Source organism: Barbus barbus (genome assembly GCF_936440315.1).
Source record: "Barbus barbus genome assembly, chromosome: 26".
Classification (NCBI taxonomy): Eukaryota; Metazoa; Chordata; class Actinopteri; order Cypriniformes; family Cyprinidae; genus Barbus; species Barbus barbus.
In genome coordinates this window covers 2,136,502-2,158,691 of record NC_136754.1, presented here as the reverse complement: position 1 = coordinate 2,158,691, position 22,190 = coordinate 2,136,502, and the positions used below count along the sequence as shown (strand labels likewise).

General features: G+C 37.6%; 1 protein-coding gene across 1 annotated transcript in view; it reads right to left on the bottom strand.

The window, feature by feature from the left end:
* Positions 1–22,190, bottom strand: part of LOC306846064 (potassium/sodium hyperpolarization-activated cyclic nucleotide-gated channel 2-like) — a gene marked incomplete at both ends in the record, with an annotated part of 60,886 nt that overhangs the window by 11,521 nt on the left and 27,175 nt on the right. Inside the window, one exon of the mRNA XM_079379154.1 lies at positions 19,832–20,050. Within this exon, the coding sequence (XP_079235280.1) occupies positions 19,832–20,050 (219 nt within the window). The remainder of the gene's footprint in view (positions 1–19,831; positions 20,051–22,190) is intronic.

Genomic DNA, 22,190 nt, shown 5'->3' with positions numbered 1-22,190 from the left:
TCCGGAAATTCAAATATAAATAAATAAAGGTTTCCTTGATTATTATAATAACAGAGCCGAATGTACTTGATTGTAGAACTTTAAGAGATTTAAAAATAAAGAGATTCCAAAAAAATGGCAGAGATTCAAAAATAAATAAATAAATAAAATTCTCTTTTGAAATAACATTATTCAATATACTAGATTTAAGAATTTTAGAACTTCCAAAGATTCAAAAATGTCCTTGATCTTTCGAAATAACAGTTCAATGTACTGGATTTTAGAAATGTTACAGATCAAAGCATCAATGACAACAGAGTTTATTAAAACAAACTTTAGAATTTCCAGAGATTCAAAAATAAAGAGACTGAAAACACAAAAAAATCCTTCATTTTTTAAAATAACAAAGTTTAATGTACTAGTTTTAAAATATTAGTTCTTCCAGAGATTTCATTAATGAATGAATTAAATTGTCCTTAATCTTTTGAAATAACATTGTTCAATATAGATTTTAGAATTGTAGACCCTCCAGAGATGAAAAAAAAAGTCTTAGATATTTTGAAATAAAAGAGCTCAATGTACTAGATTTTAAAATGTTAGAACTTACAGAACAAAGCATCAATGACAACAAGGGCTATTAAAACAACATCATAAAGGTACAGTAACAAAAGCAGGGGATCCAGCCACATATTCATTGTCAAGTCAAGTCACTATTATTTGTATAGCGCTTTTAACAATGCAAATTGTGTCAAAGCAGCTTTATATCAGCTTTACAGTATTTAGACGGGGAAATCGTGTGTCGATACAGTCCCTCATTGTCATTATACTGTGTTATATACATGTTGGAAAACATTCCTCTGTGCATCAGCCTGACTATTCTGAACAGCCTCTAGTGGATCTATACCCTGAAACAGCTTCTCCCAGCGTTTCATTGATCCAGATGCTTCACGGTGAAGATGTCGCTCACTTACTCCGTTGAAGATGCAGCAGTGTTGATCTAAGTGGTTCACTGATGGACCGATAAAGACAATTGTGTTTAATGGTCAAGTCAGAAGAAAGCAATGCGATAGAGATGGACTGATAGACCTGTGTGACGTCAGACTGCATCCTCTCTCGCCTCATTTACAGCCATGAAATGAAAACTGAGTCGGCGTTGATGGAGCTGTTTAGAGATCGGTGTGAAAGGTTACGGACAAGGACAGGTCAGGACGTGCCACTGTTCTCACTGGTTTAGCACGTAACGCTGATGTTATTCGTACTAACATCACAGGGAAATTTGGGGATTTTTATAGTATTACATATGACACAGGTCTGAACACAAACAAACAAGAAATAGTATATTTCTGACCTGTCCTGAAAAGCATGATCACGCAAAACTTGCTGCCAGGATGTTGTATATTGTTGCCAGGGTGGTTAAGGTCAAAAGAGCACACTTACATGCATTCTGGACTTCCTCCATTGTTGTTTTAATAAAATATGATATTATATTATATATTATAACATAATAGAATACTATATTAAATAATATAATATTTTTGTAGAAACTAAATTTTTTTCAGGATTCTTTGATGAACAGAAATTATTCATGTCTTTAAGAAAAATCTTGCTGACTCCAAACTTTTGAACTGTACTGTGGGGACAAAGTTACTTCGGACAAAACCTCCGTTTTTCAAAACCTGCAGACGTCCTCCAAAGAACAAGTGATTCATAAATATTGTAAGCAAAGCACAGAGTTTTCTTTTAGGGCTAGAGTTTTTGATATAGTCTATAGAGCATAACGCTGCAACACCAATGGGTTTTGATTTCGAGGAAATGCATAAACTGATAAAATGCTAACTTTTATTGCAATGTAACTCACTTATCTCTTTAGATAAAAATGTCTCCCAAATGCATAAATATAATGTAAATATAGCCAACTAATTAGCTTTTAATATAAATGTAAAGCGATAAAAGTCTATGATACTGCCTCATTTAGATAGTAAGTGTGCGTGTGTGTGTGTGTGTGTGTGTGCAGAGACAAATGGCTAGAAAATATGAATATGGCTAGTCTGAAATCTCAGAGCAGAAATCCATATTCCATTAGTTCCATATAACATCATTCTTGAGAAGTGTGAATATCATCGTTTTCATGGCTTTAACTGCTGGTATAATTCTAATAGCGAGAGCTCACTATTTAATCGTCCAGATCTCTCTTCATTGATATGTCTCTCTTAGTAATATGCTATAAAAAAAATAAAAATTCTAAGTTGTAAATAAAACAAAGGTTACACAAAAACTTTACTGATTTGCAAAATATTACCTAATTTGATGATGCTGTCTGTATACAGTGTTTTGGATTATTATAAAAATTGCAATTAATTTAATGTTACTTATTTCTTTGTAATTCTTTCAATTTCAGACTGAAAATAGTTTCAAAGTAAATCCTTCAGCACTTTTTTCAGTTGTAGTTAAAAACACACACACACATTGTGATGAAGCATCAATGGGCCATTAATGTGTGTCCTCGTTTAGACGGTTAGTTGTCCATTGAGGTTCCACACTCATCAAGAATCGCTCGATTAAACTGCCTCTGAAATCTCACCTCTTCTGTGGCCTGAAATGCATCTCACCTCTAAATTCAAAACCTCAACACATCAAAAGTCTCTCCTATCCTAAGAGGCAGTTATGTGTGTCTCTATGCAGTGTGTGTGTGTGTGTGTGTGTGTGTGTGTGTGTGTGTATTTATAAACAGGCTTTCTGTTAGACATGCTCTAAATCTGCAGCATTGCACTGAGTGTTTCTGACTGCTGCTGTTCCTCTGCACATCTCTGCTGTTCGCTCCAGTGACAGGACGGGGACCATCCTCTCACCACCAGAAATAGCACACAGATCACACACCGCTCAGGTTACTCAAGAGAACACGGGAAGCATCTAGAACACAACAAGCTCCAATCCATTACAAAAACACTATAGGATTACCATAAAAATACAGCACGGAAAAGTCATCGTAATGTCATTTTTTTTGGACAATAGTATGGTAATACTGTGGTATTCTTGTCATGCCTTTTCAAATACCATGTTATAGGAATATGGTAATCAGAAATGTTGTTTAACCCTCTGGTTGTGTTCGGGTCAAATTCACCAGAAATTTTTTTTCTTTTTCCTGAAAATACTAGTTAACGTTATCGCATTGGACTCAAACTTACTGACTTTGCGCACATAGGGTACAAGTATTTCTCATAAATTTTTTTAGAATTTTCGTAATTTTTTGTGGGTTTTATTTCACCTAGTCACACTCGTTGTGTTCCCGGTCAAAAATGACCGGACTCCGAACAACTGCTTATAAATCTGTCATTATGCTATATTATCACTAAATATTGGATTCATTCTTTTTGTCAACTTGTTTTCTTTCATTTAGGACTGGTTTTGTGTTTCTATTTGCTTCTGATTAATCGTAAGCCTCATTTATCTGAGAGTAGGCACCTAATTTTTTGAGTGAAAAAAATATTTTTTATGAATAATTTTCACAATATTAAACAAAAAATTATAAAAATTTGCACTGTTTCTCACACTAGTGTACTTTAATGTTTAATCAGGAAGTTTGCTTTTAAATGCTTTTATTTTGTACAAAATTGCAAAAAGTCACACTCGTGGTGTTCCCGGTCAAAAATGACCGGACTCCAAACAACTGCTTATAAATCTGTCAATATACTATATTATCACAAAATATTGGATTCAATCTTTTTGTCAACTTGTTTTCTTTCATTTAGGACTGGTTTTGTGTTTCTATTTGCATCCGATTAATCGTAGGCCTCATTTATCTGAAAGTAGGCACCTCATTTTTTGAGTGAAAAAAGCATTTTTTATGAATAATTTTCACAATATGAGAGAAAAAATTATGAAAATTTGCACTGTTTCTCACACTAGTGTACTTTAATGTTTAATCAAGAAGTTTGCTTTTAAATGCTTTTATTTTGTACAAAATTGCACAAAGTAACACTTGTCAAAAATTGCCGGCCATTGAAAGTGAATGGGGAAGAATGAAAGAAACAACTAGTGTTCAGGAGCATGTTGTGCTTGCAAACAAAGACCTTGGACCTTTGCATGTGTGGATGCATTTATACTCAAGCTATCACACACACACATGCGCACACACGCACGCGCACACACACACACACACCCATCCATCCATGCATACAAACTATTTTATTACACCTATTTCATCCTACCCTGAACTGCATGCAATATCCTTTTATGAATAAAAAAGGATCTCTCTCTCTCTCTCTCTCTCTCTCTCTCTCTCTCTCTCTCTCTCTCTCTCTCTCTCTCTCTCTCTCTCTCACACACACACACACACATGCTCAGACTGCCTTGTCTTTAGCCTGCATTGACCTCAAAAATAATCTTTTCTTTCACCACATATTCTAGACTACGGAGCCCCTTAGAGCTCATGGTGGTGGAAAGATTTCGTGGTGGGTGAAAAAAATTTGGGGTGGGAGGAAAAAATATTTTTCAAATCTTTTGCGTTCTCTCGCAAAGATGTTTGCGTTCTCTCACAAAGATGTTTGCGTTCTCTCGCAAAACTTTGTGTCCTCTCGCAAAAATGTTTGCGTTCTCTCGCAAAGATGTTTGCGTTCTCTCGCAAAGATGTTTGCGTTCTCTCGCAAAACTTTGTGTCCTCTCGCAAAAATGTTTGCGTTCTCTCGCAAAAATGTTTGCGTTCTCTCGCAAAGATGTTTGCGTTCTCTCGCAAAGATGTTTGCTTTCTCTCGCAAAACTTTGCGTTCTCTCGCAAAGATGTTTGCTTTCTCTCGCAAAGATGTTTGCGTTCTCTCGCAAAGATGTTTGCGTTCTCTCGCAAAACTTTGTGTTCTCTCGCAAAGATGTTTGCGTTCTCTCGCAAAAATGTTTGCGTTCTCTCGCAAAGATGTTTGCGTTCTCTCGCAAAACTTTGTGTTCTCTCGCAAAGATGCTTGCGTTCTCTCGCAAAGATGTTTGCGTTCTCTCGCAAAGATGTTTGCGTTCTCTCGCAAAACTTTGTGTTCTCTCGCAAAGATGTTTGCGTTCTCTCGCAAAAATATTTGCGTTCTCTCGCAAAGATGTTTGCGTTCTCTCGCAAAGATGTTTGCTTTCTCTCGCAAAACTTTGCGTTCTCTTGCAAATATGTACGCAAAGTTTTGCGAGGGAACGCAAACATCTTTGCGAGAGAATGCAAAGTTTTGCGAGGGAACGCAAATATTTTTTCCTCCCACCCCGATTTTTTTTCACCCACCCCGAAATCTTTCCACCACCATGAGCTCTAAGCGGCTCCGTACTAGACAAAACATTATGACAATATGTTTAGAGGCTTTCGTGTTCTCTCAGAGTAAACAAAAGTTTACAATTAAATGCTAGAGCATACAAATGCCTCACAGTGCCTTGCTTGTCATTTACACGAGGAAGAGACAACTGAAGAAGAATTTTACAGTGACGATGCATTGCAAGATATATTGGAAGATAAAAATATCACTGGACAAGCTGAAAACCTTGCAACAACTGAAAAGAAGCAATCTTCTGATTTTGAGGACCCAGCTGAAGTTGATGTAACGTTCTGGTCGAGGGATGGAAAAAAAAAGATTATTTTGAAGTCAATGCAGGCCAAAGACAAGGCAGTTTGAGCATTTGTGTGCATTGTGTGTGTGTGTGAGTGTGTGAGAGAGAGAGAGAGAGAGTTATAATATGAGATTCATAAAAGCATATTGCATACAGTTCAGGGTAGGATGAAATAGGTGTAATACAATAGTTTGTATGCATAGATGTGTGTGTGTGTGTGTGTGTGTGTGATAGCGTGAGTATACATGCACGCACTGGTCCAAGGCATTTATGTTTGCAAGCACAACATGCTCCTGAACACTAGTTGTTTCTTTCATTCTTCCCCATTCACTTTCAATGGCCGGCCATTTTTGACAAGTGTTACTTTGTGCAATTTTGTACAAAATAAAAGCATTTAAAAGCAAACTTCCTGATTAAACATTAAAGCACACTAGTGTGAGAAACAGTGCAAATTTTCATAATTTTTTCTCTCATATTGTGAAAATTATTCATAAAAAATAATTTTTTCACTCAAAAAATGAGGTACCTACTTTCAGATAAATGAGGCCTACGATTAATCGGATGCAAATAGAAACACAAAACCAGTCCTAAATGAAAGAAAACAAGTTGACAAAAAGATTGAATCCAATATTTGGTGATAATATAGTATATTGACAGATTTATAAGCAGTTGTTTGGAGTCCGGTCATTTTTGACCGGGAACACCACGAGTGTGACTTTTTGCAATTTTGTACAAAATAAAAGCATTTAAAAGCAAACTTCCTGATTAAACATTAAAGTACACTAGTGTGAGAAATAGTGCAAATTTTTATAATTTTTTGTTTAATATTGTGAAAATTATTCATAAAAAAAAATTTTTTCACTCAAAAAATGAGGTACCTACTCTCGGATAAATGAGGCTTATGATTAATCAGAAGCAAATAGAAACACAAAACCAGTCCTAAATGAAAGAAAACAAGTTGACAAAAAGAATGAATCCAATATTTAGTGATAATATAGCATAATGACAGATTTATAAGCAGTTGTTTGGAGTCCGGTCATTTTTGACCGGGAACACCACGAGTGTGACTTTTTGCAATTTTGTACAAAATAAAAGCATTTAAAAGCAAACTTCCTGATTAAACAATAAAGCACACTAGTGTGAGAAACAGTGCAAATTTTCATAATTTTTTCTCTCATATTGTGAAAATTATTCATAAATTATTTTTTCACTCAAAAAATGAGGTACCTACTTTCAGATAAATGAGGCCTACGATTAATCGGATGCAAATAGAAACACAAAACCAGTCCTAAATGAAAGAAAACAAGTTGACAAAAAGATTGAATCCAATATTTGGTGATAATATAGTATATTGACAGATTTATAAGCAGTTGTTTGGAGTCCGGTCATTTTTGACCGGTAACACAAAAGGCGTGACCGGAGTCCGAACACAACCAGAGGGTTAAGTTAATAGCAGTGTTTGGTATCACTGTTGCTATTGCTCAAAATTAATGTTTGAACATGTAGTAAGAATAGGGCCTATAATGCACTGTTAGTATGACAGATTTTTCTGTATTGATTTTAATAGGCGTTTTACCCATATTTTGAATTCAATCATGCATTTTAGGGTTCACGTGGGCATCATGTGTTTTAGGGTTAAAGGAAATATTCCGATTAATGGATGATGTCCTGGCAGAAAATTACCGGTACCATTTCTTCTTTTAATTTAATCATTTAACAAATCAGTGACGCAAAACAACACTGATTAAGTACTGCATTCATTTAATAGTCTCAACGTTTACTAGCATATTCTGAAATCGCTAATGGATGAAGTGAAAGATTCACAGGTGATCACGGATATTAGACTGTTCTGCACGGAGAAGACAAATGATCCCAGAAGGTTAGAGCAACAAAGAGAAGCAGAGAGAGAGAGAGAGAGAAGATCTAGGGATATTCGTCATGCCTGTTTCCTCAGGCTGTTCAGAGCAGCAGCGGGCGGTAAGGAAAGCTCAGTGAAACCCGAGAGATACGGTTTGGTGTCAGTCTGCGGCAGTGGCAGCTGCTGACTGTAGAAGAGAGAGAGAGAGAGAGTTACAGCTTGATGCCCAATCAAAGAACACAATGCATGACAATAGCAGAAGAGGCATTAGGGCTAATTGAAATTCTTCTGTTGTTATTTCCTGAAAAATATTTCAGACCCCCTGTGAGCACTGGAGCAGCGGGGATCCATGACTTAGAGTCACACAACCAGACTCTTAATTATCACCAAAATATCTAACGCACACTGCAGCTTATTCTGGATAAGAACCATTAGTTTGGAGAGGAACAAACCATCTGACTGACGCACAAAGAGATCAGCCACAATTTGTTTCATTTTCACCTGCCGCTTAGGGGTTTAACTGAGATAGCTTACTCCTCAAAAACAGACCGGCAGATGACAGTGACTAAAAACCCAGGAAAATAAGACTTTGCAGTTACAATATGTCTTGACAGTTTCTGAAAGTCTCACCAAAATATAGTAATATTGTGAAATATTATTTTAATTTAATATAGCTGTTTTCCTGTGATCAAAACTGAATTTTCAGCATCATTACACCAGTCTTCAGTGTCACATGATCCTTCAGAAATCATAATAATATACTGATTTGCTACTCAAGAAACATTTCTGATTATTATCAATATTGAAAACAGCTGTGTTGCTTCATATTTTTGTGAAAACCATGGTACATTTTATTTTTCAGGATTTTTTGATGAATAGAAAGTTCAAAAGAACAGCATTTATTTGGAATAGAATATTTTTTGCAACATTATAAATGTCTTTACTGTCACTTTTAATCAATTTAATGCATCTTTGCTGAATAATAGTATTACTTCCATTAAGAAACGGTAGTTTAACTCTGTTTAAATTGTTTATTTGCTAATGAAGTAAGTGTCTCTAGAGGCACAATGAGAAAGTGACATGATAAACAAAGAAATCTGTTGCACAGAGCAAATAAAATGCCTGTTCCTCTGAAAATGCTTTATGAACAGGTGCATTGTAATATAATTTTCCAGACGCAGCACTAATTCCCACTCAAACTGCTAAACAGAAATTATTTAACAAAACAGCACCTGTACATGAAATCTGGAAATGATGCTATGAGCAAAACCCTGAAGAAAAATTATGCAAATAAAATATCTCTCTGACCAATGAGGGAACAGCTGGCTCACGTGACTTAAATTTTGAACAGGTCCAAGGAGAAAGTGCAACAATGTAACAATTTAGTCACAGATTTAGAATAAATGAACTATGATTTATATTCAAATATATGAACGTTCTAAAAGCAAATTATAAAATGTTTGTAAGAAAGTGTAATTCCTACAAAAACTCAAATATTCTGAATAAAATTGCAGGTTCTACTAGAAATGTGTACTATCCTTCTCATGAGCTCTCTAAAACATCACAGTTAAAGCTTTACACTTGTAAATCTAGCTGTACATCTATTAACCAATGTTTAAGTAGAAAGCATATCATAATGAATCATGTGAATCAAAAAAAAGATATGTATTAACTAAGCATTTTGTGAAATAACGTTAAAATAGTACAGTATATAAGAATAATTTTATTCTCAAGTTTTTATTTTGCCCACAAGTCTGAAGACCGACACCTTCAGTGTCAAAACAACTTGTACTTCCTGGGATGTGCACATCTAAAAACCACTGCAACAGCATTGAAATCCAGCCTATCATATTAAAGCACCTTATTTTAAGAAAGCTATTGCCACTCTAGGTGTCTCCATCGCATCGGGACAACAGAGCAGCATCTTTTTTCTACCTGCTCTAATCTGTCCGGCTCTGTCAATCTCTTTTAGTATCCAGACCGCTTCCCAGTCTTCCAGATTTAGTACTCCGTCAACACACTTTTATAGCAGCGATAAAAATAAGCAATGCACACACACACAAACACAGACACGGAGCAGAAACAGCAGCAGAGCTGAATGTGAGGGAGCTCACAGCTATGATGCAAATCAAACGGCAACGTTCAATATAAAATACGTGGAGGGACACAAAATCATATAAATATATGTGTCATCCTTCCTCTTCCAGCGCTGTAAGAAACACAGCATGAAACTTCACAAAAGAAAGAAAGATCTAACCGACAATCCACAAAACCGCTCTTTCATCAACCAATGATCAATTCTCATAAGACGCTGAAGTCTGAGCTCGAGGTGTTCTGAGGGATGAGTCTTTCATATGCTTCATATAACAGTGGCGGTTTGCATGTCTGCATATATTTTTCCTACTTGAAAGCAGAGTGTGATGAGTCACGTCGTCTGTGACTGTATCTTTGTAGTACATAAGAGATTCAGGTCAGGTACGGGCTTCAGGTGCGGAGCAACACACAGTCTCAACATAATAAATGATCCCCATAAAGAAACAGATCACCTTAAAATGAAAATCATGCGGATTTTATTACCTATTGACTCTCATGTTGATTGAAACATACTTTTTTGCTAAATAACTAATTTAGAGAAAGAAAATCATGCATGCTTTGAGTGGCTTAATGGTGAGCAGATAATTATAGAAAATACACTACTGTTCCAAAGTTTGCTTTGTAAAAGAAATGCTTTTAATACTTTTATTCTGTATGGATGCATTTAATTGATTAAAATTGACAGTCAAAACATTTATGTTACAAAAGATTTCTATTTCAAATCAATGCTGATGAACTTTCTATTCATCACAGCATCCTAAAAATATATATAAAAAACGGTTCCGCAAGAATATGAAGCAGCACAACTGTTTTCAACATTGATAACAATCAGAAATGTTTCTTGAGCAGCAAATCAGTATATTAGTGATTTCTGAAGGATCATGTGACACTGAAAACTGAAGTAATGATGCTGAAAATTCCGCTTTGCATCACAGAAATAATTTACATTTAAAATATACGCAAATAAAAAAAAAGTCACACAGACCGCGAACATTCGCTCATCGAAAATGCGAATGTTTTTTTTATCCAGTCCGACGAATCTTTTCAGTTTCGCAAAGCGAAAACACGGGCCATCCAATAAAATTTGAGCTAAGATCACATGACCTGCACATTTATATTTATATTTTTTATCTTTTATTTTATTTTATTATTTCTACTTTTCTTTTTCTTAATATTTGTATTCTATATAATTGCACTGTCCTTGGAGCGGACCTGACCTACATTTCACTGCTGGTTATACTCTGTATAATTGTGTATGTGACAAATAAAAATCTTGAATCTTGAATCTTGGAGCAGCTGCTGTTGCACAAAAGGGTAAGAATGGTGGCGCTGTTTCGAAAACCAGTGTAAACAAACAACGAAGAGGAGTATCCCGGATAAGAGAGTGGATGCTGAGTTCTTGTTATTGTTGGTTTTTAAGAACAGATTTATTCTCACCTTCTTCATACAGAATAACATTTCTAATAATTCTCCACTGAATCATGTGATCTATAGATCACCATCGAGTCAGAGTGCTTTCACTCTCTAGATCTTCTGTATTAAAACAAATTGAGATTTTTCTACACGTGAAATATGAAAGCAAACAGACATGATTATGACAATATATTTTCTGTATGTGTTTTGTATGCAGCTCATTTTATTTTTTTATAGCAATAAAGGATGTTTATGACTAATATTAGCAGTTTAGCGTTATTAAACATACAAAGAGTGCATGTGTCTGCTTATTATAAAATCAAAATCAACTATAGATCACATTCGGAAGCTATTACAAGCACTCGATGATGGTTCAAAGTGGGTAAGCAAATACATTAATAAATACATTTTCAAATGTAGCTTGATGCTAATTGTACTTCTAATTATATTTTAGGATGTAGCCTATTCTTGTGAGCATTATAGATAGCTTGTGTTTCTGGTGTAGAACCAAACTTTGTTTATTATTATTTATTTATAATTATAATTTAGATGTTAAATCCACATACATATCTCCTGAAGTGGAAAGGCTTTTAGTGAGCAGAAGAGACTTATTTTAAAAATTTAAATATTTGACCAACCCCAAACTTTTGAACAGTACTGTATATTTAAAAATAATAATAATTATTATAATACATTTCTATTTATTATAATACAATTTATAATTTTCTTTGTTCAAGGTGAGACATAAAAGTACATTAAAAAAGTGCACTGCAAAATATTTGTCTTACAGTACAAATATCTAAACACTCATATATCAAGATACATTTACTTGATTTACTTCTCGCTTCCTAAAAAAATGAATCCAATTTGAGTTTATACTTAAAACAAGAAAAAACATCTGTTAGTGAGAAAATAAACATAAATCAAATGGAAAACAATTATTTTTCTTATCCCATTAACAGATTTTTTTTATTGCTTTAAGCATAAACTCAAAAGTCATTTTACTTCTCAAGTCAATATATCTTGATTTAAGAACGTTAAGATATTTGTCCTGGAGAACAAAACAGACATACTAAGAAAGAACATCATTTCTGCAATGTGAACTGTCACTTTAAAACTGAAGCGGTGGTTCAAGAGGAGAATTTTCCAAACGGAGCGCAGAGAAGCAGGTCACTCGTCCCTGACCCCTACAGGTCTATTCCCAACCCCCCTATTTCCCTCTGTCTGTCTTTCTTTCTATTTCCCTTCCTCCCTCGCTCCCATCAGTTCATTACGGCACTTTCAAGGACAGAATCACAGTGTGCCACACACACACACACACACACCCCTACGTCAAGTTCACGAGGACACTGGCAAGACACTAATCTGCTGCCTCATCAATTTTAGCTCGTCCCGAGAGACACTGTAATATTGCGTGCTCACACACGCACATAAATTGTATACGCAACGAGTGTCCTTCCTCCACTTGATGATATACACTCGCCTCAAATTAGTGGCTAAAATAGGTAGGAGACAATCCCTCTCTTTCAAAGCGACCAATCAGAGAGCTCTGTTGCCTCAACCAATCTTTTTGCATGGTAACAGAGCTGCTAAACGATTGGCCGAGCAGGAACGCTGAAGCCGCGCCAAGTCTAATCTACTGTTACAAACACGCTGCACAGAAATATGACAGGCACAACCAAGTCAGCAGTGCGGTAGGTAGTACATTAGCTGACGCTGTAGCTGCGGTCTCATCGGCTAATAGAGCCTGCAGTGAAAACAAACACACTGTCAGAAGAGCAAACGCGTATCTGTCGCATTAGCAGTCATTATCCAATCAACGCAACAGCATCTGAAGAGTTGCTGAGTCAACGCTACAGCAACAAACAAACCGTGACAGCTGCACAAACATTAGCTGCGCAGGCAGATGGAACCATTGCGACTTTAATGAGTTTTAATGGATGGAGGAGTAGCATTATGAGGTGAAGCAATGGGTTCCTCAATAATGAGGGTTTCAAGACTGAGTTCAAGACTAATAAACTCCAAGGAACTAACATTATGTCTGCACTGGAAAGTATCAAGTGTCAGACAGTATTGTTTTTGTTAACTAACTAAGTTATTTTAGTGTTGATAAAATAAACATGATAAAGTAAAATAAATATTAGATGAACAACTTAAACTTAAAAAACCTGAAGAAATGTTGCCCTAGTAACTGACTGAAATAAAATAAGTTAAGTTTACTAAAATTACTAAACCTGGAATACATACATTAAAGCTAAAAAGAAAATGAATATAGCACATACATATACACAGTATATAGCACAAACAAATACTAGTGAAAGTTATTAATTATATATATATATATATATATATATATATATATATATATAATAATATTGTCAGGAACTGTGCTGGGAGGAATGATGGAGACGTGGAATAAATGAAACCAACCTTAATATAATCCAAACAAGTGGTAACTCACACAGAAAACGGCTGGAGACACATGAAAATGAAGTAGACCCAACAAACAGTAACTGAACGGACTGGAGAAACAGGTGCATGGATTAATTAACCAAGGGAGAAACTGGGACACGGAGCACATGGGGAGGGAAAACACAAACAAAACAGTCCAGGGGTGTGACATTACTCCCCCGCATGTCCCGTGCCGTAACAATTCCACCGGGGAGGGGGGAGCAGGCAGACAGGGTCCAGGGCAGTGATGAAAGAGCGAGGAGCCAGGGAGGAGACATGAGGGGCTTGGAGCAGGCGGTGCCAGGTGGGACCCAGGCCACAGCCATTATGTCAATCCACGGTGGAGCCGACAGAGGGAGGAGCCATGGTTGAGGAAGGGCTGACAACTGCTGGGGGCCAACCAACAGCAGTGGAGCAGGTGGTGAAAGAGCCCGAGGCGGAGACGGAGAGCCAAAGAGCCAGGGTGACAGGGAGGATCCGGGGGACCAAGGCAGAGCAGATGGCGCCGGTGACCGAGGCAGAGACGGGGAACCAGATGGCCGTGGTGGAGCCGGAGCGGCAGATGACTGAGGAGAAGCCGAAGGGATGGAGGAGCCTGACGGAGCCGGAGGGAAGAAGGGCAGCCAGAGTCGACAACAGTCCAAGGCAGAGCCAGAGGGACGAGGCAGCCCGGCAGAGCCAGTGGACAAATGGGCCACGGCAAGAGAAGAGAGCTAGGAGCCATGGTGGAGCCGACGAGTCAAAGGGTCGAGGCGGAGTCCGGAGCTTAGAGGCTGGAGGCGGAGTCAAGGGATACTCTAACCACAGCAACGCTGGAGGATGGCAGTCCCGCAGAGTTCGCACCGTATAGATGGTGGGCTGAGGGCGAGCAGAGTGGCTGCCAGATGACAGTGGAGGAGGAGGCAGGAGCGGGTGGGAGGGCGGGCATTTGTGAGCCTCCAGGCTTTCAGGCCTGAAGTCAGGAACGGGAGCCTTCTATGGGCTTAGCTCTGGAATGGGAACCCACTCTGGGCTTAACTCAGGAACGGGAGCCCTCTCTGGGCTTAACTCAGGAACAGGAGCCCTCTCTAGGCTTAACTCAGGAACGGGAACCCTCCCTTGCTCTGGCCTGAGGCTCTGGCTGCATTGCGATCCTCAGCTCTGTTGTCCTCCTTGGTGATGGCTCATCGGTCACGACGGACTCTGGCTCTCTGTCAGCGGTGGGCTCGGGCTCGCGTTCCGTGCAGCGGGGAGATGGTGGGATGGGCACTGGGTCTGGCCGTGTTCCGGATCGGGGATAAATGCTCTCCAGACACCGGATAATTACTTCCCTCCAGCATAGTTCGGTGGGGTCTGGGAGGTCGACGGGGCGGTAGCAGTTTGCCCCAATCCAGAAGAGTGAGTTCAGTGCAGTGTCGTTGAACGCTACTGAAAAGGCAAGCTGGCTGAACTCAACCGCATACTCCAAAAGGGAGAGGTCTCTACAGGCTAGGGTGGTGAACTTGATGCCGAAGGAATACATGGAACAACGGAAACAAAAAACACTGGGTGAAAAATGGAAAGCAAACGGAGGGAGAAACTTAAAACTTTTTTGGTCAGGTCTTCTTTTCAGGAACTGAAATAAACTTGGAATAAACTAAACAGTCTTTAATATAATCCAAACAAGGGGTAACTCACACAGGACACACGAACATCACAAAGTAGACCCGACAAACACTAACTGAACAGACTGGTACTTATAAACACAGGACAATCAGGGAAACAAAAGTGCATGGAATTAATTAATTAACCAAGGGAGAAATTGGGACACTGAGCACATGAGGAGGGAAAACTCAACCAAAACAGTCCAGGGGCGTAACAAATATCAAACGGAATTTACAGTTCTGTATTTTTTTCACCGAGCTCTTGGAATGCAATACATTCTGGGATTGCGTAAGAGTCTATTTCAGTGTTATTTAAGTATTAACAAATTATTACAGTTTTTATAAATATTTTGAATCAGTTTTTTATTTCAATTATTGTTTATTTTATGTCAAGTAATAAAACATTTTTAATGGTTTTAATTTTAGCTTTAATTTTATTGTATATTTAATTTTATTGTATATAATTTTTATTTGAATAATTTATTATTATACAGATATAGATATATATTATGGTTTTAGTTTTAGTTAACTCTAATATCCCTCGTGGAAAGTAATTCACATACTCTCTGTCCTAAATAGTACACAAAATTAAATTAATGCAATTGTATATGTCAAAGGTGACTGGATAGTGCACTATTTATGGTGCATTGGAGTTTGCATTCATGCAAACTTTAGTCTAGCATTACTCACAACCCCCTGTGATATGGAAGCAAATGCGTTTCTCTCAGGACCACTATCGTCAAAGATGATTGACAATTAGCATATAGTTTGGATTGGCGGAATGGTTCTGTTCTGGGCAAGAACTCCCTGCACATCCATGCAGCCTAGCATGGATGAGAACAGGGAGAGCAGTGATAACCCCCCTGGGTAAACAGAACAGAACCAACAAAAGTATTGCAGATTTGTTAAAAAGTTCAGTAATTTTATGTACACATTTTTGAATTTGTCTGATTCAAAAGAGAACCAGAAGGCTGGATCCTGATCGACAGAGGAGGAGTTGGGGATGGAGGAGGGCAATTTGCTATTGAGCAATGCGAAAACTGCTGATAATACTGACGACCTTATATATGGATGCGTAGATAGGTGTCATATTCCTATAGGTAGATGGGGATCAGCTGAGAGTCAGCTGTTGAGAGCTTGACTAACGTGACCTGCCAGAACTAACGTTACGCTCGATTTCTGTCAGGACCACTATCGCCAAAGATGATTGACAATTAGCATATAGTTTGGATTGGCGTAATGGTTCTGTTATGGGCAAGAACTCCCTGCGCATCCATACAGCCTAGCATGGACGAGAGCAGGGAGAGCAGCGATAACCCCCCGAAACAAAACCATATGCTGATATCCCCCAACACAAACTGATAGCAAAATCTCAAAGCCTTTAGCAACAAGAATGTTGCCCTTAACCAATACCAAAACAAATATTTAGCAAAACCCACACAACCTGTAGCAACAAGCATGTTGCCTTCAACAGATGGCCTAATGAATGTTGCCAATACCTTAAAAGCTTAAGCGATATGTTCTCCTTAACACCTGATAGGCTAAGAAAAACATGTTTCCAATTCAACTACAGCTTTAAGAACACGCATGTTCCAAATAATGACCGGATTGCTCCGGAACAAGAATGTTCCCAATAATGACCAGGCAGCTTAAGAACAAGCATGTTCCAATAACAATCAGATAGCTCTGGGACAAGTGTGTTCCCGACAATACAGCTTTGACTAAGAACAAGCATGTTCCCCAATACAACCAAGAGCTGAAGAACAAGCATGTTCCCAAAACAACTAGACAGAACAAGCGTGTCTGATACCGGAGCAGAATCAACACTGAAATGAAGGCTGCATACGAAACCGGAAATGCTGCCTTTAAAAGACACATTTTGAGGAAAGAAGGCATCAAGACACGTCGAATCCAATGTTAGCCTTACTTCCTGCCTCCTGAGATACCTTCATTTGATCGATAATTAAAAGCAGAATAGATGTATCCTTTGCTGCCTTGATACCCACAGTCCTGTGTGGTTGAGCAAAATAAAGATGGTGTCTGAAGTAATTTCTAACGAGTAATTAGTATTAAGAAATTAAATAACTGCTTAGTTATTAATAAGCTCGTTCTATATCACTGACCGTTAAGTTGCCTCAAAAGCATGTTGGATATCAGTTTCATGACCTTAATGAACAAACGCTGCCTGCGAAGTCACTGGCTGAAAAGCAGCATGTCAGCAGCCAAGGTTTCGGAGTAGACAACTTCACTGAACACCGACCGTTACCATTTTCTCTTGGAGCTGCGCCGCAGCAGAAATTATTCCGTTTGCACCATGGTCATTATTTTCTGCTGCTTAAATCTGTGCTGTAAGTAGCCTACTAAAAATAATGGCGACTTGACTAGGTTAAAGAGAACATAACACACCGTTTCGGCCAATCTCATGTTAATCTTGAGAACCTATAATATAGTATTGCATCATTCACATCTCTGAAGAGTCTTCTTCAGTTTAATCAGGTTTATAAAAGAAAGATACAGCTTACGATTCTCTCTGAAAACAGCCGAGCTCCTGGAGGCCAGCCATGGGCGGAGCTGAAGAGTCGAGAGCACTTACGGGCCGATTGACAAAAATCACAGATCTTAGATGCAGTTTTACAGCAGCTCCTTGTCATGACGGGGATCTTTATCACTGGGACTGCTCAGTCTTTATCAAACTATGTGCAAATCCAGTGTCAGAATGTACCTAGTTATAGAACATTCGTCACCGAAATGAAGGGAACAAACACACACGTTGGGAAACTCCGTTGCTGCCCTGGAAAAACAAATTGCATCCACTGTTCACATAACACTGAAAAGGTTATCCTTTCCACACATCCAAAACACATCTTTAGAGACATTCTTCTCGAGCAAGTACTGCAGTGCTGCCGATGACTTCCGTTCCATGAACGAAAGGCGTTGAGTGGTGCGCTCTTGCTCTCGCTCGGGTCGTTGAGTGCGTGCGCACGCAGAACAATCCAACTCTTAACAGTGTAAACAACTCAGAATGCATGAAATGGCGTTGTAGCCCCCTTTAAGCGTAGCATATTGCAAAGACAAGCGTATGCCAGTGACACATTGCCAACTGAAAAACTAAATGAGCCAAAGCAAAGCGGATAGCCATAGCAACACGCATATTGCCAATAACCTGAGAGCATAAAAGGAACTTAGCTTGTGAAGAAGACATTTGAGAGAGTAAACATAGCAGCTGTGGTGAGAATGCTTGATTTCTTGATATCCTTCTTGGGGATGAAGTTCCCATCTGATCTTGAGTCGGTCACATAACTCGTGGAGTTCATTTCAATAATGTAGTGATGCGTGAAGTAACGCTAACTCAGTCACTTCCGAATCGGGCAGCTTATGAACAATGCGGTGAATTCACGTGTTCAAGTTAACGAACTCGGAGGTGAGTCCATTGGGGAAACTAATTCCACTTGCTAAATTCCTGATTCCTAGTGATGATGATGTTTTGCCTGCCGAATTCGCCATTTAATTTGCTAGTGAGCAATGGGAAAACTGCTGACAATACTGACGACCTTATATATGGATGCTTAGATAGGTGTCATATTCCTATAGGTAGATGGGGATTAGCTGAGAGTCAGCTGTTGAGAGCTTGACTAACCTGACCTGCCAGAACTAACGCTACGCTCGATTGTTGATAGTTTTCTGATGACGTTGGAAAAAGCAAGGATAACAAAGCCAAAGCTAATACAACGTTTTTTTGACTGTATGAACCTAAAAGTTTAATAATAATGAATACAGACAGAGGCCGACACTTTTATGCAAAAACAAAATCAAATGCAAACAGTATGTGACAAAAAAGTCTGTGGCATCAACATGCAATTTTATGACACTAGTGTCCCAATTCTGCCACACTGTCTCACTACAGACTCAAAAGCATGCAGATTTCCAGTAAAAGAAAAGCACACAAAATACAAAGCAGAAGTATGCAAATTACAATGCTGTCTACATTAGGATGATCTAAAAAAGCTAAAAATATTATGACATTGATGTCATTTTGACAAACAGTTATGGAGAATTCGGCTGTACTTGTACAACGGTTACCTGTGGAAGCTTGTTTCCATGACAGAAAAAAAAATTGCAACTTTTGATCTCACAATTCTGACAACTGCGAGTTAACATTGCACAACTCTTTCTCTGAATTGTGAATTTATAGTTTGCAACTGACAGTTATAAAGTCATTATAAAATATAGTCAGAATTGCAAAAAACTCACAATTGTGAGAAACATCACGCATACTTTTTTCTCAGAATTGCATGTTTATATTCTGTTATTTCGACTTATAAACTCACAATTGTGCATTTATATTGCAATTCTGAAAAAAGTTCAGAAGAAAGAAATATTCGCAATTGCGAGAAATAAAGTCGCAATTCTGAGAAAAAGTCATAATTGTGATGTAAAGTCAAAATAGCAATTCTAAGAAAGAAATTCTGAATTGTGAGAAGAAAACTATATCACAGTTCTGGAAAAAAAAAAAAAAGTTAGAATTACTAACCTATAAAACTTATAACCCATTACACGTTTAAATTTTTTATCCTGTGGCAAGAACAAGCTTTCACAGTTACCCACATAAAAATAGCTTCCCATAGATGCTTCCAAAATTGCCACCAAATTAACTTTGAGATAACCCATCAATTCATTAAATGAGTGAATTATCGGACCTGACTTTTGAGATAGATTCAGAGCAAATTCAAACAGATTCAATAGAACAATTCATTTGGGAATTGAACTTCTCTAAATCAGCTTATATCTGCAAACGTTTGCTTAATTAGGTTCATGATTCTACATGCATGTACAGCTGCTTTACCTTCTCCTGGTACTGGCGTCGTGAGGAGTCCAGTGACTGGATGAGGGCCGTGGCATGGCCGATGAAGACGGCGTAGCAGGTGGCACCAACGATCATGCTGAGCATCGTCAGCCAGATATCAGAGAGACTCTCCGGAGCTTGACGACCGTAACCTATGCACAACATGTGACTCATGGCTTTAAACACGGCAAACGAGTACAGCTCACTCCACGTGTCGTTCTGCAGAGAGAGAAAGACAAACAGAACATTAACAGCATATAATTGCCATTCACAACACCTACTGCGAATCTAAAAGCAGCATAAGAAGCAGAGATCTATGACTTTTGCACTATAATTTTCCATACACTTTCATTTTATCAAAAAAGCATCAATAATTTGCGAGTTTGTAACGACATAAGGGTGAACATATGATGACAGAAATGTCATGCATGGCTTCAAACAATATTATTTACATTTTTTTACCGCTTTGTTTTTCACATTTGATGGATGCAGACCAACAGATAAGATTACTCAGAACAAACTAAAAATAATCTGCAATCAGTGCAAAAACGGCTTCACATTTGAACCTGAAAAGAGAATAAATTAACAGTAAAGCATTGAAGATATGTAATAACTCTTTCAAACTGTAGAATGCTACAGTGTTGTCACATGACTGAACTATGTTGCATGTTTAATTAAGTGAGTGGCATTATTCATCTAGCAAATCAATTTAGCAATTTTACATTTTGAATACAATTTTGTATGCAAATGTCATAACAGACAGTCTAGTCACATCACATAATGGGTCAAGAAAGATATGATGGTAAGATATGATGAAATTCCAAAAAAAAAAAAAATAAACAAATAAAGTATATTACATAATACACACTGGGGAAACAATTTTCACTCAGAAATTGCTGGTAAATTTTTTTTTAATTACAAAGAAACATCAAGACACTGAATTAAATGTGAAACTTTGAAGTAGAAAAAAACTGAAATAGTATTTCCTTTTACAACTTCAATAATCGTTGTTTTCTCTAAAACTTTGAAAAATCTTCTTTTTTTTTTTTTTACAGTGTATAAATCAATTTGGGTCCAATTTCCAGTGAAATTACTACATTGTGATATCTAATGTTATTAGATTTGGCAGTCTCATTACATAATGAGTATAGAAATATATTAGTTAAAGTTTTGTAATTTTATTTTTTACTGCCAGGTTGAAATATGAGTGATGTGATATTTATTGTTACCACAATATAAAATTACCCATACTATGATAATAAGATTATGGTACTGCTTTAAAAATACACTGAAAAAAGGTTGTGTATGATTTACTTAAAAAAATGTCACGGTTTCCCAAGTAACACATTGAATTAAACATGACAGTAGAAAGACTGAAATAGCATTTTCTTTGTAAAACCTTCCCCAATAAGCTTTTTTTTTATGTACAACGTCAAAAAAATGTACATCCCACAATCGTTTTATTGATATTGTATATGTTTTCATATTCTGTAAGCAATTCATATTATAACCAAAATGTCTAAGTCGTTTCCTGAACTTAATAAATAAATAAAGCATTTATCTGCAGAATGGCCAGGCGTCAGGCGTCTCGGGATGACAGAGATCAGTGTGTGGTGAGGGTCTGCCAGCAGTCTCAAACAAGAAGCCATTAAATGTGCCCTTTTTAAAAATGCGTCTGCTGCCTGACTTGTGCTGACATCCGGCTAATTCCCAAGGCAAGATTAATTACGGTTGCTGTCCTCTGCCCAAATGCTCAAACTCCTGAACTGAGAAGAGAATAAAAACTGGATCTATTGCATCCCATCATGACCCATTAAAGGAATAGTTCACCCAAAAATGAAGATTTGCTGAAAATGTACTCACCCTCAGGCCATCCCAGACGTAGAGGAGCTTGTTTCTTAATCATAAGAGATTTGGAAAAATGTAGCATTGCAACACTTGCTCACCAATGGATCCTCTGCAGTGAATGGGTGCCGTCAGAATGAGAGTCCAAACAGCTGATTAAAAACATCACAAGTAATCCACACCACTCCAGTCCAGTCCATCAATTACCATCTTCAAATCCATCAAGGCAATTTTAACTTTAAACTGCCGCTCGCTAAAATACAAGTACTCTATTTGTAATATTGCTTTCTGCAGTGTCATCTCTGAATCAGGAGAGAAATATGCACAGGTCAAACAGAGGATGGACTTTTTCACTGGAGGAAGCGTTATTATGGATTATGGGCTCGTATTTTGGCCAAAGCAATGGTTTAAAGTTAAAATGCCTTAATGATGGATTTGCTTTTTACAAATCCACACAGCTTTTAGCTTCACAAGAGATACTGATGGACTGGAGTGGTGTGGATCTCTTTGGACT